This window comes from Lactuca virosa, chromosome 3 (assembly GCF_052849685.1).
Source record: "Lactuca virosa cultivar CGN04683 chromosome 3, Lactuca_virosa_CGN04683_v6, whole genome shotgun sequence".
Classification (NCBI taxonomy): Eukaryota; Viridiplantae; Streptophyta; class Magnoliopsida; order Asterales; family Asteraceae; genus Lactuca; species Lactuca virosa.
In genome coordinates this window covers 120,942,777-120,956,096 of record NC_136428.1, presented here as the reverse complement: position 1 = coordinate 120,956,096, position 13,320 = coordinate 120,942,777, and the positions used below count along the sequence as shown (strand labels likewise).

Sequence of the window (13,320 nt, the reverse complement as noted above, 5' to 3'; positions counted from 1 at the left end):
AAAAATAAGAATTATAAGAAAGAATTAGTGATATCTACGTGTTATAATCTTATATGAGTAAAATGATCTATATAAAGAAAAGGTAGAAGGATATATAAATATTTATTTAAAGAAAAGGTAGAAGGATATATAAATATTTATTTTTCATTTATTTAAAGATTTTCATATAGACGGAACGGAAGTTACATTTTAAATTTGTTGTCCAAAGTGCTAATATGATTCTTAAAAATAGATACTATAAAACTTTCATATTGCAATGGTCGTATTTAAAAGAAAATAACTAGATGTAATAATACGATCAATATAATGATGGAAATATAAATATATACATAATAAATTAATAGTAATAATATTTATTTCTAAAATATTAAAATAAAATGATGTTACATTATAGAAAGGTATATAATAAAAGTACAAAAATTCAAAACTTGGAAAGCAAGAACCCTAACGGCTATCTCCCCACCACCTTTCCAACCTCCCATTTGATCTCCCAAAAAGGCCAAAACGCCTTTTGACAGCCTAGACCGCCCCACTACCTCATGATTTAGTATATCATTTATAACTCCATACTTGAAAGACACTATTTTCAGTTCAGTATAAAACTCCCAAGCTTCCCACTCCATACATAGGCTATCATCATCTCCATTCTTTCCTTCTTCAACCCAGAAAATGGGTAAAAGAAGATCACCCATGTTGCAGAAAGTTTCAAATCTCATCAAACTCTCCATTTTCATAGCCAAAATGAGGTTAATCTATCTCAAAAAATCAACCAAACTCAACAAGTTTAAGTCTTTGAAGCACTACAACAGCTATGGGTTCCTTCAAGAACACCAGTTCTCACCTTCAAGCACTCCCCTCATCCGTTTTCATCGCCGCAAAACAAATGGGGTCCCGGTGTATTCGATTTGCTTTCTTTCGTGTTTTGGAGGGCGACATCATGGGGTGATGGCTGATGAGAATTATTCGTTTGAATCTGCCATTATCCAAGTGGAGAGAGAATGTGAAAAAGAAGAAGAAGAAGAAGAAGAAGAAGAAGAAGAACATGAAGAAGATTCAGTAGATGAAAGGGCTGAGAGGTTTATTGAGAGATTTTATGAGGAGATGAAAAGGCAAAGGAGGGAGTCAGCTAATTTTCCTCTCAATAGGATGCTGGAATATTGAGTTCATCACTTCAATTTTATTTATTTTTTTAAATTTTAATTATTTTCTTTATACTTCCACATATTTTGGAAATAGCGGAGTAAGTGAGAGTTGGTTTTCACGAGAGTCGTTTTTTGTCATGTTTTAATTGATTCTTTTGAGTTCATCACTTCAATTTTATTTATTTATTTAGATAGTTGATTTCGTTGTATCTATGAGGTCATTATAAATTTGTAATACCATAATAATAATAAATCATTTTTTATCTAATGTGTTTCAGTTTGTGTTATTACTTCATTAACTTATATGTAGTTATTCATTAAGATCCAGTCAATCCTCCACTCTCATGTGTTCATTGGTGTTGATTTCTTACCAAATCTCCATTCCTAATAATTGCCTCCCCTAAATGCCACATGTCACCTCATTACGCACCATCCTTCCACGTGTCTCTTTCTCAATTCTGTGTAGAAAAAAATTCCCACCCACTGCATTAAATGCATTAAATACGAAAACCAATTACAAAATTACAAAATTTAAATACAAAATCTTTCCCTAAAATCACATTTAAATTTAAACGATGTTTTCTGAATCTTCCTACTAATTAATAACTATGTTGCCATATTCTAAGCAACTTTGAATATTTTTGAATTAAATTGATTTATCTTTTACCCATTATATATGCATTATAATAGGAACTAATTGCATTTGTGATTTTATCATTTATCACATATCACATTTACATATATATCTGTATCTAAATCTAAAATTATTTGTTTACCTTTGCGTCTTTCATAATTTCGTTCTCTGTACGTCTTCTTCACTGCTACTCTGGTAATTCATTATCATCTATATTTTTTCTTCTGTTGAATTAAGTATTGTTCTTCTGTTTATAGTTCTCCTTCTCCTCCTGGTATGCGTATATTTCTTCTTCTTAACAAAAACCTGTTTATCAGTGAACTATATACGCATCAAAAAAATTATATTGTATATTGTTTATCTTTAATCTTTAATAAATTGACGATTGTTCCCTGTTGTGTACCGAAGGTTATTGACAATAATCTGTTCATACCTTCATAGCTGATGTGTATGTTATTGACGATTATGCCCTGTTGATACCTAATTGCAACAAAAAGTTTTCTGATTTTGAGTGTTGTTGTGATTATCTTAACAAAAACTTGTTGATCAGTGAACTATATACACATCAAAGAATTGATATTGTTTATTTTTAATAAATTGATATTGTTTTTCTGTTATTTTTTTTTTCTGTATTGAGTATTTTGTTTATGTATCTGTAATTACACCATTTCTGTAAAAAAAATTATCTACGTCCATATACCATTAAACTAAACTATCACAAATATGTGTTGTTAATTACAAGTGAGATTATTCTGCATTTTGTAGTGGGTGTGATTTTTATAATATTCATATATACCCTGCAAATTGTAGGAAAATAAATATTCATGAAAGAGAGTGGGGCTGCCCTATTCTGTTATTGTTTTTCTGTATTGACTATTTTGTTTATCTAAAAAGGAGAATGAGTACTAACCTGCTTGCGTGAATGGTCATTATTTAAATATATTTACATAAATGGTCCCTATGTGTAAATAATTACTCATGTATAGGTTTTAATTTTTCTTTGCATAAAAGTAAAGCATAAATAGAAATAAAAATAAAATTATGATGCAGTATTAGACACAAAATTTAAAGTACCTTTCTATTTTCTGTAAATTAACATTTGGTGGTGATAATATCATAATCAAACTTACGTTCAGTTATGAAATTAACTATCTAATTATGTTCTAAATATTAACTGTTTTTTTTTAATATAGTACCTTCGAGTTCTAAATATTAACTGTTTTTTCATATATACCCTTCTATTTAATTAATTTTTATTTTTTCTACTTTTTTTGCAGATTAATGGCAGCACCAAATATTACTTTCATAGCTGATGTGGATGTAACTAGGGATGACTTGACTTTTAAGCTTCGTGTCATAAACCTTTGGCATCAAATGTCTTTCTACAACAAAAATGAAATTTGGTCAATTGAAATGATCTTAATGGATGAACATGTATCTTACAAAAATTATTTTTATATATTTCTTACACATATTTCCATAATTTTAATTACTTTACAACTTTTTCTTATTGTATTAAATATTTTTAGGGAACAAAATCCAAGCAATGCTCTCCAAAAAAAACTTATATCGATTAAAAAATGTAGTAAAGGATGGGTTGACATTCTACATCAGAGGTCCAAACTTTGCAGCACTGAAGACGGGTAGTTTTAAGTTAACTCCTCATGATCAGAAATTCACATTCGTCCAACAAACCGTTGTTACAGAGTGTAACGATTTTTCTGGATCTGTGTTTGGGTTTTCATTGAACCATCCTCATGATACATCTGTTGGTTAGTACATATCATTATATGTTTAAATATAATATTATGTTTTCCAATTCCAAACATAACCTTCATTTGCCTATTTTTTTGTTTTATAGATGTTATGAGTTTGGTTGTTGCAATTGCTGAGATACAACAAGGTCATCCAGAAAAATCAAAACACAGGCTGAACATCCGCATCCAAGATGCAAAGTTGATTTTCTTATATCTTTACATCTTCTAATTTATAAATTTTAAATAATATTATCTTAATATATTTTTTTTATAAATAAATTTCTTTTCAGCGGTTTGCAACTTCATGTCAATTTGTGGGGTGAATATGCGTACAAGATGCTTGATTATATACATAACAATGAAGACATTCGGCGCATCGTTCTTATTCTTCAATTTGGTCAGATTAATGTTTGGAGAGGTATTCAAATTATGTTATTAATATTTATGTTATCCTCATTTAAAAAATATTTATATATTTTTTTGTATAGATCGTCCAAGTGTAAACATCTACTTTACATCTTCCAAGTTGTTCATTAACTCTGACATAGATGAAATTACTAATTTCAACAAAAGGTAACTTATTTTTTATTGTGTTTATTGTACAATAAAATCCTTTATGTGATTTTTTTTTGCGTACATAACAGTTTGGATGGAGATGATCGTCCCGATTCATCTACAAATACATTTTCAATTATTCCATCCAATCAAATTTCTGCATATGATGATTTCATGGTAAAAAATAACCTGAAGGGTATCGCTGAGGTTTGGGAACCCGTCGAGGTATTTCATGTCTTATTGTTTGTTTCAATTTAATATGTTGCTTTAAATATTTTGACCATGTTTTGTGTTTTTTTATGTTTGTATTATATAATTTAAATATATATTATTTACAGTTGTCTTATGTATGTTAATCTAAATTACATACCTTTTTTTTGTAGAAATGTAATTTCGTTATCGTGGGTACTATAAAGGGAATTTTACAAAACCAAAAATGGTATTATCAAGCATATACCAACTGTTTGGAAAAACAGATAAAAGTGATCCTCATCAAACAAAGTCTTATGAATGTCATAATGAAAATTGCACAAAAACTACCACTTCAGTTGTTCCAAGGTTGTTACTTTACACTTGAATCGTAATGAACTATCTAATATTTCATGTTTATCACAATATTAATATTATTATCAATTTTTTATAGGTTTATGATTCCTATACGCGTGTAAGATAATACGGGAACTCTAACCTTAACCATGTTTGAGAGAGAAGGGAGGTATCTGTTGAAGCAGTCAGCTAAAGAGTTTGTTACAAAAATGATTGAGGTCTTCTCTTTATTTCATGATAATCATATAACTTTGTTATATACTATCACTTTAAACAAAATGTTTTTTTTATTGTTTTTAATTGTAGCGTGGAGACGATCTTGGTTTATATCCGGGGGAAATTAATGCATTGAAAGGTTTGAAATTGGCCTTTAAAATTTCTGTTACAAAATTCAACATGTCCAACAAAAACAACCAATATGGTATTGCTAGAATCAGTGATGATGAGACTTTAATTGAACAACTTGAAAATAAGTTTGACGAGTCACAGGTTATTTTATTACTTATTTTTCGTTTATTTTATTTAAATATTCTTTAACTTTTTAGAACATTATTTTATTGTTTATTTTTTGTATTATACAACCTTTTAATTCACAGTCGTTAGATTTTGGTTCGGTCGATTTGCAATCTCAAGATATCAAAAATTTAAAGGTTAAATACATTTTAAATTTTTTACATACTCTCTAAAACATAAATTCATTTAAGCAATAATAATATTATACGATTATATTTTTTTTAGGATGCAGTTTCTGGCACGGACGATAACATAACTCCTTCCACTATCGACAAAAACGACACAACAAATCCAATGAAGATTTTGAACACAACACCGGTCTTAAAGCGACATCTGGAAGAAGTTTTCGATTTAGAGATGAATGATCACTTATCTACATCAAAAACTCCAAAAATATCTCCAGATGGTCCAGGAAAACAATTGTTGAAAGTAAAGTTGGAGAAAAATGACTGATTTAATCTTTACTGAGATATTTTAATAGCTGTTCCATTTTGCAATTGCATGGACAATTACTTCTTTTAATTTGCATACTGGATTTTTCACATTGTGGTTTTTCATGGTTCAAACATTTGTTTCCTATGATTGTTTTTTAAATGGTTGTATATTTTGAATGCAGTGGTTTATACAATTGAATTTCAAAAAAGAGGTTTGCCTCATAGTCATATATGTCTATTTATGCATGCTGACTGCAAGCTTCCTACAGTTGAATATATCGATCCCATTATTTCTGCTGAGATTCCAAATATCGATGATGATCCAGAATTATATTCACTTGTCAAGGAGTTCATGATTCACGGTCCATGTGGAGCTGAAAATTTGAATTGCCCATGCATGGTTAACAGAAAGTGTTCTAAAAACTTTCCAAAGCAATTTTGTAATCATACTTCAGTTGATTCAAATGGTTTTCCGTTATATAGGAGAAGAAATGATGGACATTTTGTTAAAAAATCTGGTGTTCAGTTAGATAACATAAGTGTTGTTCCATACAACAAATATTTATTGAAAAGATATCAGGCACAAATTAATGTTGAATGGTGCAATCAAGGATCCTCCATTAAATATTCGTTTAAATATATAAACAAGGGTCCTGATGGAGCTACTGTTTCTATGGAGCGAACCAATAATGATTCTGATAACAACGATGCAGGGGATGAAATTAAAGAATACTATGATTGTAGATATATTTCTGCATATGAAGCATCATGACGGATTTTTAAATACGATGTTCATTATAGGCATCCTGCTATGATTAGACAATCTTTTCATCTTCCTGATCAACCACAAGTTGTATATGAGGCAGACGATGACATTGAAGATGTTCTTGATCGCCCTTCAATTGCTTCTTCGATGTTCACATCTTGGATGAAGTGTAATGCAATCAATAAAGAAGCACGGAAACTTACATATGTTGATTTTCCTACAAAATTTGTTTGGAAACGTAAAGATCTGATTTGGAAGCCAAGGGAAGTTGGATATGCGATTGGTAGAATCCACTCGGTTTCTCCTAAACTTGGAGAAGCATATTTCTTAAGAATTCTTTTAAATATAGTGAAAGGTCCTAAATCATTCGAAGAAATTTGCACAGTCAATGGTGAACTATGTTCCTTCTTTTAAAGATGTGTGTTATAATCTTGTCCTTTTAGATGATGACAAAGAATTTATCGATGCAATTAAGGAAGCAAGTCTTTTCTGGATCTGATTTTTATCTACGGTTCTTATTTGCTACGATGCTATTGTCCAACAGTTTGTGTAAACCAGAGATTGTTTGGCAAAACACCTGGGAATACCTGTCAGATGGAATTCTCTACAATCAACAACAAAGATTAAAGTCTCCAGGTAATCTAAAATTTACTCATTATTATTAAAAAACTATCATATAAAATTTTAGTATAAATCCAATTATATTTTATGTTTTAATCAATTTGTTTTTTATACGTTCTAACTAATATATTATTTTACGTATAGATTTATCACTAAACGAAGATCAACTTAAAAACTTGACTTTGTTTGAGATAGAACAAATTTTACTTCGCAACAATTCCAGCCTTCAAAGTTATGGAAAGACGCCTTACCCAGATGTTGATTCTGTTTCATCTTTAAACAATCGTCTTATTACCGAGGAGCTAGATTATGACATACCAAATTTAAAGAATGAGTTTGATCAGCTGTTTGTTGCATTAACATATGAGCAATGAGACATTTTTGTTGATATCATGGATGCAGTTAAACATAATAAGGGAGATGTATTCTTTGTTTATGGTTATGGTGGAACAGGTAAGACATTTCTTTGGAAGACAATTTCTGTAGCAATTAGATCTCAAGGTCAAATTGTTTTAAATGTTGCTTCAAGTGGGATAGCTTCATTATTATTGACTGGAGGCAGGACATCACACTCTCGGTTTATAATTCCCATAAATCTCATTGAGGATTCTTTTTGTTCAATAAATCCAAAAAGTGATCTTGCCAGTTTAGTAAGAAAAACCTCATTGATCATTTGGGATGAAGCACCCATGGTACACAAACATGCATTCGAAGCTTTAGATCAAACTTTGAAGGATATATTAAAGTGTGTCAATCCTACGAATTCAAATATTCCATTTGGAGGCAAAGTAATTGTTTTTGGAGGTGATTTCAGACAAATTCTACCTGTTGTTCCAGGTGGCAGTAGACAAAACATTGTTAATGCTTCTTTAAGTTCTTCTTATTTATGGCAACAATGCAAAGTTCATAAATTAACAAAAAACATGAGGTTAACTGTTGGAAGCAAGAAATAAAGTTGTCCAAGAAATAAACGATCGTTTGCTGTCATTGTTTCCATGAGAACAAAAAGAATACTTAAGTTCAGATAGCCTATGCCGATCCGAGTTTGTTCATGATGAGTTTGATGCAAATTTATATTCACCTGATGTTTTAAATGGTCTTAAAGTCTCAGGTCTTCCAAACCATAAGCTCATTTTAAAAGTCGGTGTCTCAGTTATGTTATTGAGAAACATTGATCAGAAAAATGGCTTATGTAATGGGACTAGACTACAGGTTAAATCTTTGGGCAAACGTGTTATTGAGACAGTTATCTTATCTGGAAGTAATATTGGAAACCGGACTTTTATTCCAAGAATGTCTTTAACTCCTTCTGAAGACAAGATCCCGTTCAAATTCCAAAGAAGACAATTTCCATTGGATGTATGTTTTGCAATGACAATTAATAAGAGCCAATGACAGTCTTTATCGAATGTTGGTTTGTTCCTCAAAGAGCCTGTTTTCACACATGGTCAATTGTATGTTGCTTTATCCAGAGTTCAAAGTAGAGAATGATTAAAAATGTTGATTTTAGATAAGGAGGGTAGACTAACAAATAAAACTTCTAATGTTGTGTATAAAGAAGTTTTTAGAAATTTGTAAAAAAATTTGTACAATTTTATTATTCATAAAAATTTCGTTATTTGTTATTTGTTAAATTTATATTTCATTTCATAAAATTATAATTTCTTTGCATATCTACAAATACAAAATTTCAATTGCATATTCAAACCACTACCGGTTCGTATTATTAACCAACAGTTATGTCGTTATCTTATTAAATAAGTACAATTTAATTAAAAAAATTAATTTTTAATCCGTGGTGCACACGAGATATAACCGAGTACATAAAAAAGTAGTGCAGGCGATGACATTGACAGATAAAACGTATCAAACCAAAATTTTAACCGCCATAAAGTTGAAACAAAAAGTTGATTGCATTTCTTCTGGGATTAATTATTAAAAGATTAAGAGAAGCCCAAGTTGCTATCTTTGATGCCTAATATTTTTATTATCATTAGCCCAATACTACAAATCTAGCCCAATATCATTGACCAATTTCTTGATCAAGTTTATTAGTAAGACAAGAAACAATTTGTTTTCCTTACTGACGATGTCTTTTTGATTAAAAGAAAATAGAATAAAAGTCTTTATATTTTGGTTTTATTAACAAAAACTTTTTTTGTTATTAATTTTTTTTTTCAGTTAAACCATTAAAACCGGCTGTTACTGCAATTTTCAGATTACAACAAAGAATAACAGCTTTCAATGGTTAAATTGTAAACAACATATCAATGGTGGGTTTTTTTGTCAGTAGGGTAAAATATAAGTTTTTTTTTAATGCATAATTTTAACCTCAAGTTTTATCTATATTAAGATTAAGATGGTGTTTGGGATTTCATTTTGAACTTCAAAATGACTTATTGACTTTTGATGGTGAAAAAATAAGTTTTTTTTTTGTTTTTTTTTAAGTATTTAAATTAGCTTTTGTGGTGGAAAAAATCAACAAGTCAATAAGTTGTTTTTTTTAAGTGTTTATATTAACTTATACATGTTTTCATATTACCAAACACTTTTTTTTTTTTTAATTTATTGACTTTTTAAAAAGCTAATAAGTCATTGTTGATAACCATTATGAAAATCCAAGAGAGAAAAAAGATTGTATAACGTTTCTTGTTTGGATTTTTTAAAATCGTAGGCATATTAATATCATTGTTGTATATTTTAATATACGTTCTATATAAACTAAGAATAATTATTGTTGAGTTATCGCAAGAATAAAGCTTCTATGTCATGTAGAGAAGACTGTTTTGCATCTTCTGCACTGATAGACATATGGACAAATTAGATACACTATTTTTAACCAAATACTTGACATGTGGATGTATATTTCATATTAAATTTTGACAACAAATTTTCATCTGCAGATCATCTTCCTTTTAATCGGCTTTAATATTTTATTAAATAGACATATAATTAAAAAATTGCATTTATTTATTATCATATCTTAAAAATCAAACAAAATCGTATTTATTTATTACCATATATTGATATATAAGATGCAAAACAATCTTGTCTGCATGACATAGAAGCTCTACTCTTGTGATAACTCGGCAATAAGTATTCTTAAATTATATAAAATATAGATTACAATATATCACGTTGATACCAATATGTCTACGATTTTAAAAATCCAAACAACAAATGTCATACGGTTTTTTTTCTCTCTTGGATTTTCATAATGGTTACCACTGTAACGACTTATTAATTTTTAAAAAGTCAATAAGTTAAAGAAAATATGTTTGGTAATATGAAAACATGTATAAGTTAAGAGAAACACTTTTTTAAAACAACTTATTCATTTATTGACTTTTTCAACCATAAAAGTTAATCAAAATACTTCTTAAAACACTTATTTTCTCACCACCATAAGTCAACAAGTCTTTTTGAGGTTCAAAATGAAATCCCAAACAACCTCTTGATCTTAAAATAGATAAAACTTAAAGTTAAAAATTATTATGCATTGAAAAAAATACATATATTTTGGTCTAATGACAAAAAATCCACCTTTCATATGTTGTTTACAATTTAATCAATGAAACCTGCTTTTGGTTACAGTAACGTGAAAATTGAGCCAATTTGCAAGTAATAGTCAGTTTCAATTGTTTAATTGCAAAATAATAATAATAATAATAATAATAATAATAATAAAATTAGAGTTGACTTTTTTATCATTATTATATATATATTAAAGTTGTGGAAGAAAGGAATAGTAAACTTGGGATACTTTGTCCAAGTTTGGTCCCTTGATTTACATATTCGGTCCCTGTACTTCTTTAATTAATTTATTCATGTCCTTTTGTTTATGTTCCATTCAACTTCCTATTTTTTTGGCAGAATTGGTCTCTGTATTATTGTTGGAAGTTAGGAATACTAAATTTGGATGTTTTTTGACAACTTTGATCATTATTCTTTACCCATTTTGACATTTTTGGTCATTGCAATCAATATTTTTACACTTTTTTGGAACCTTTTAATATTTAAAGTTTGGCCACAAAACTTTAACGGTTTGACAACTTTAATCCCTTTTCTAAAAAGTTGCTAATTCCTACCCCTTTAATTCTTTAGCCATTTTCACACTTCTGGTCCTTGCAGTCAAAACTTTTACATTTTTTGTCCGGGGCAAAGCCCGGACTTTTCATCCTTGCACTTTCTATGTCTGTCATATTTATCAATTCGGAAACAACATTGAAAGCTTCTGGACCCCGCGTGGCGGGGGTAACCTTTCTAGTTAGAATTAAAATATAAGGAATTTTATGCATATTTTCCTTTGTTAAATATGAAGCTCCAACAGTTTTTAAGATTCAAAAATATATTTGAATTTTATGTAGTTATATATTAGGTTATTGTGAAAAATAATTCTTTTATTTTGCATTTATTATGAAAAACTCATATATTTTTCTAAATGCTTTAGGATCGAATATCTTTTATTTTTTTTATATTTTAAATTAAATTATAACTCGTGTAATATACGGTTAATAAAATAGATAACACTGAAATTTTAAATAATAATTAATCATCTGCAAAATTATCAATCACAGTTGTGGAATTAAAAATATCTATACTAAAAAAACCAAAGTCGAATTGGTTTGAATTTCTTCCAAAATTTCTATTAAATGGTTCATAATGATATTTTTTGTTTTTGTTTTTTTGTTTTTTTTATGATTATAGAACTTAAATATAAAAAATACATCTTCTCTAATAAATGAATGTTTTTTTTGCCATTTGTCACACTCTCATTCAATCTGACAAATGTCATTTTATAATTATTTTGAATTAATTTTTTCCACATGTCATTTTATGAGTTTTTCAATTTTATTAAATTTCACATAATATTTTAATGTAATAATTGCAATAAATGTAGTAATAAATGGATATCAATTTCATTAATCAACTTACCTTTTAATTTCAAAATTCCCAAAATTAAAGCTTATTAATTTCTTTTATTTATTTAAATTATTTGTTTAAATTTAAAAGATAAAAAACATTTTTATTATAATAATTCATTATTTTTCTTATTTTCTTATAAATTCAAAGTTCTCAAATATTTAAACCTTTATATTTAATTTTTTTTAATTAATCCATGTAATACATGAGACTCACAACTAGTATAAAATATATCAACAAACTGTATTTATAAAGAACAAGACCAATGTAATATAGTTTATGAAATTTAGTTATAACATAAAAAGTAAAAAGTCACTCAGAATTTGTTATGCTCCGTGAATGAAATAACAAAACGGGTGAGAAAAGGGAATTTTGTTCATGATTTTTGGGATTCCTAATAGCTATTTTAAAATTTTAAATTGAATTGAATAGACAAATGAATGTTTTTCAATTTGAAATTTGGATATGATTCTAACATTAATTCGGATTGATATATCAACCCAGTTGATTGGGATTTACAGATTTCGTTCCTGATTTATAGAATATTCAAATAAGAAGGGTATATTCGGTAGTTTACTATGAATGTGTAACACCTGTTCTAGGTATTATTTAATTTTATAAGTTTTAGGATTTTGTGCTGGGACTCGACGAGTGGGGAGCTCCAACTCGTCGAGTAGAGGTTATTATGAGGACGCGGGACTTCGGATCTACTCGACGAGTCGGAAGGCCCCGACTCGACGAGTAGGCACTGTAAAGGGAAACCCTAATTTTCAGGGGGTTGTACCCTATTTAAAGAACTTATGGCTCATTTGAAGCCTCTTCCATCGTTCTTTCAGCCCAGAGAAACCCTAGTTTGAGCCTTGCACCTTCTTGAGTGTGTGTGTGTGTGTGAGAGAGAGAGAGAGAGATAGAGCTTTTGAGAGTGATTTTGGTGTGGTTATGAAGGATTTTGGAGCTTGAAGAAGAAGGAGCAAGGAGAGAAGCAGTAGATCCGACATCTACTTTGTATTGGCAACCATCTTGAGGTATAAAGTCACTATCTTGGCCTTTAATTGATTAGATCTCTTTTCTTGGAAGTAAATGGTCACTTTTGGTGCCAAAAGGGTGTTATCCTCGGATCTGGACTTGTCACAAGGATATGGTTCCAGATCTGGACACCTCTAGGTCTTCAATGACATAAAGTTGCTCACTTTATCCAACTTAGGCCCTTTCCATGCACAAAAACCTTGAAGGAACCTTAGTTTTGGTGTTTTAGCCTTGTGAGGCCTTGCATGCACGTAAAGTTTGCAACTTTACGTGGTAACTACACTAGGAGAAGTTGGATATGAAGTTTGGGACCTTGGATCCCACTGGAAAGGGCTGAACACAAAAAAGGACTGAAGGAACTCGTCGAGTCCCTTAGCCAACTCGACGAGTCGGGTAGGGTTTA

At 29.4% G+C, this 13,320-nt stretch overlaps 4 protein-coding genes across 4 annotated transcripts; all 4 read left to right on the top strand.

Moving 5' to 3' along the window:
• The first annotated feature begins 504 nt into the window (after window positions 1–504).
• Window positions 505–1,376, top strand: LOC145162581 (cotton fiber protein). The gene has a single exon (XM_079081685.1). The coding sequence runs from the start codon at window positions 670–672 to the stop codon at window positions 1,159–1,161; it is 492 nt and encodes a 163-aa protein (XP_078937811.1). The 5' UTR covers window positions 505–669; the 3' UTR covers window positions 1,162–1,376.
• A 1,444-nt stretch (window positions 1,377–2,820) lies between these two features.
• Window positions 2,821–5,779, top strand: LOC145163986 (uncharacterized). Its single transcript, XM_079082718.1, has 14 exons — window positions 2,821–2,825; window positions 3,054–3,210; window positions 3,368–3,548; window positions 3,638–3,731; window positions 3,824–3,951; window positions 4,022–4,106; window positions 4,178–4,313; window positions 4,472–4,646; window positions 4,758–4,852; window positions 4,941–5,123; window positions 5,231–5,284; window positions 5,373–5,576; window positions 5,629–5,696; window positions 5,764–5,779. Exons 1-14 carry the CDS (start codon window positions 2,821–2,823, stop codon window positions 5,777–5,779), a joined length of 1,581 nt encoding a protein of 526 aa, XP_078938844.1.
• A 613-nt stretch (window positions 5,780–6,392) lies between these two features.
• LOC145163985 (uncharacterized) lies at window positions 6,393–7,342 on the top strand. The gene is made up of 3 exons (XM_079082717.1): window positions 6,393–6,731; window positions 6,791–6,983; window positions 7,113–7,342. The coding sequence occupies exons 1-3, from the start codon at window positions 6,393–6,395 to the stop codon at window positions 7,340–7,342; spliced, it is 762 nt and encodes a 253-aa protein (XP_078938843.1).
• Window positions 7,343–7,360: 18 nt separating this feature from the next.
• LOC145163984 (uncharacterized) lies at window positions 7,361–7,921 on the top strand. The gene has a single exon (XM_079082715.1). It carries the CDS (start codon window positions 7,361–7,363, stop codon window positions 7,919–7,921), a length of 561 nt encoding a protein of 186 aa, XP_078938841.1.
• The last annotated feature ends 5,399 nt before the right edge of the window (window positions 7,922–13,320 follow it).

Excerpts from the sequence above, each read along its gene's own strand:
- LOC145163984 (XM_079082715.1), top strand. The coding sequence starts at position 7,361 with ATGGATGCAGTTAAACATAATAAGGGAGATGTATTCTTTGTTTATGGT.
- LOC145162581 (XM_079081685.1), top strand. The coding sequence starts at position 670 with ATGGGTAAAAGAAGATCACCCATGTTGCAGAAAGTTTCAAATCTCATC.
- LOC145163985 (XM_079082717.1), top strand. The coding sequence starts at position 6,393 with ATGATTAGACAATCTTTTCATCTTCCTGATCAACCACAAGTTGTATAT. Across the intron at positions 6,732-6,790 it reads CATTCGAAGAAATTTGCACA|ATGATGACAAAGAATTTATC; the intron begins GTCAATGGTGAA and ends TTGTCCTTTTAG. Across the intron at positions 6,984-7,112 it reads ACAAAGATTAAAGTCTCCAG|ATTTATCACTAAACGAAGAT; the intron begins GTAATCTAAAAT and ends TTTTACGTATAG.
- LOC145163986 (XM_079082718.1), top strand. Across the intron at positions 4,107-4,177 it reads ATTACTAATTTCAACAAAAG|TTTGGATGGAGATGATCGTC; the intron begins GTAACTTATTTT and ends CGTACATAACAG. Across the intron at positions 4,314-4,471 it reads AGGTTTGGGAACCCGTCGAG|AAATGTAATTTCGTTATCGT; the intron begins GTATTTCATGTC and ends TTTTTTTTGTAG.